Raw genomic sequence first — 1,082 nt, 5'->3', positions numbered from 1 at the left:
TTTTGCAAGCCACTGTACAAATCCCTTTGAGGATGTGTCAGGAAGAGTATCCAGTGTAAAAACTACCCACTGTGCCACCCACTTCTACTGTAAGCATGTTAATATACTGACAATATCATCAAAGCTCAACTCTTCCTACGTTCCAAGAGACTGCTAACCTGGATCTATTCTTTTTCACATCTAAGGTCGTGGCCAATGAAATGAAATTATATCTTGCGAGTAACAACTAAAAAACATTTTTAGAGAAAAATACTTTGTATACTTTTATTTTAGTCATTTTCATCATTTTAATTAATTAAAGTAGCATCTGTGCTATAAAGTCTGCTTATCTTCGACTTACCTGTTAAGTTGTATCGATCACTGCGAGGAGACAAAGACCTGGGTTCCCTCTTCAAAGTGTAATCACAGCTGGCATCTTTTTGTTGAACAAAATGTAGATGTCTCAAAAAATCATCAATTGAGACATAAAACTGGCAGAACCTCTGTTTGTTTTTTGTCTTGCTTTTCTTCCCGACAGCTACTGTGAGGACTGAATGACTTGCTTCTCCAAAGTACAGATTACATCTTGTATCATCTTTCACAGATCCAGGCAGAGAGCAAACAAACCGAACATGTTCCCCATTAAAATGCTGCACACTCATCTGTGGTGTTTGACCTACATGAAGATTAATGGAGTCCCATTAATATGCAAGAATATTGTATGTTTTACCAGCACAACAATAACAATACTGGTGTTCATAAAAGCTGAACTGCAACACATTTTGTAATTAACTGTAACTGGTCATGTTTAGATTCCTGCGTGCTGTCTTTGGTGGTTTAAGAAAATATGTAAGAACAACACTCCTAAAAAAGTTTTGTGAAAGAAAACATGAAGCTTTATAAAGATAATAATGTCTAACACACTGTATGATAACTTATCCAGTCACAGGAGGAGCAGTCTCTCACTTTGTATGGTGATGGAGGATGGTTCACTGTCAGCAGACGTTGAATTAAGGTCTCCAGTGTAAAAACATCTCACTTTAACTTCAGCAGGTGAACTGTGATGTGACATTAACAGCAGTTCTGTTGCAGTGAAATTCTGC

General features: G+C 37.1%; 1 protein-coding gene across 1 annotated transcript in view; it reads right to left on the bottom strand.

Moving 5' to 3' along the window:
* Positions 1–1,082, bottom strand: part of LOC102193115 (serine-rich adhesin for platelets-like) — a 15,935-nt gene that overhangs the window by 3,917 nt on the left and 10,936 nt on the right. Inside the window, exons 13-14 of the mRNA XM_005741512.1 lie at positions 946–1,078; positions 341–655 (exon numbers count right to left, since the gene is read on the bottom strand). Of these exons, the coding sequence (XP_005741569.1) occupies positions 341–655; positions 946–1,078 (448 nt within the window). The remainder of the gene's footprint in view (positions 1–340; positions 656–945; positions 1,079–1,082) is intronic.

This window comes from Pundamilia nyererei, unplaced genomic scaffold, assembly GCF_000239375.1.
Source record: "Pundamilia nyererei isolate P.nyererei 1_Seehausen unplaced genomic scaffold, PunNye1.0 scaffold00110, whole genome shotgun sequence".
Lineage (NCBI taxonomy): Eukaryota > Metazoa > Chordata > Actinopteri > Cichliformes > Cichlidae > Pundamilia > Pundamilia nyererei.
This window is presented reverse-complemented; position numbering and strand designations above follow the sequence as displayed.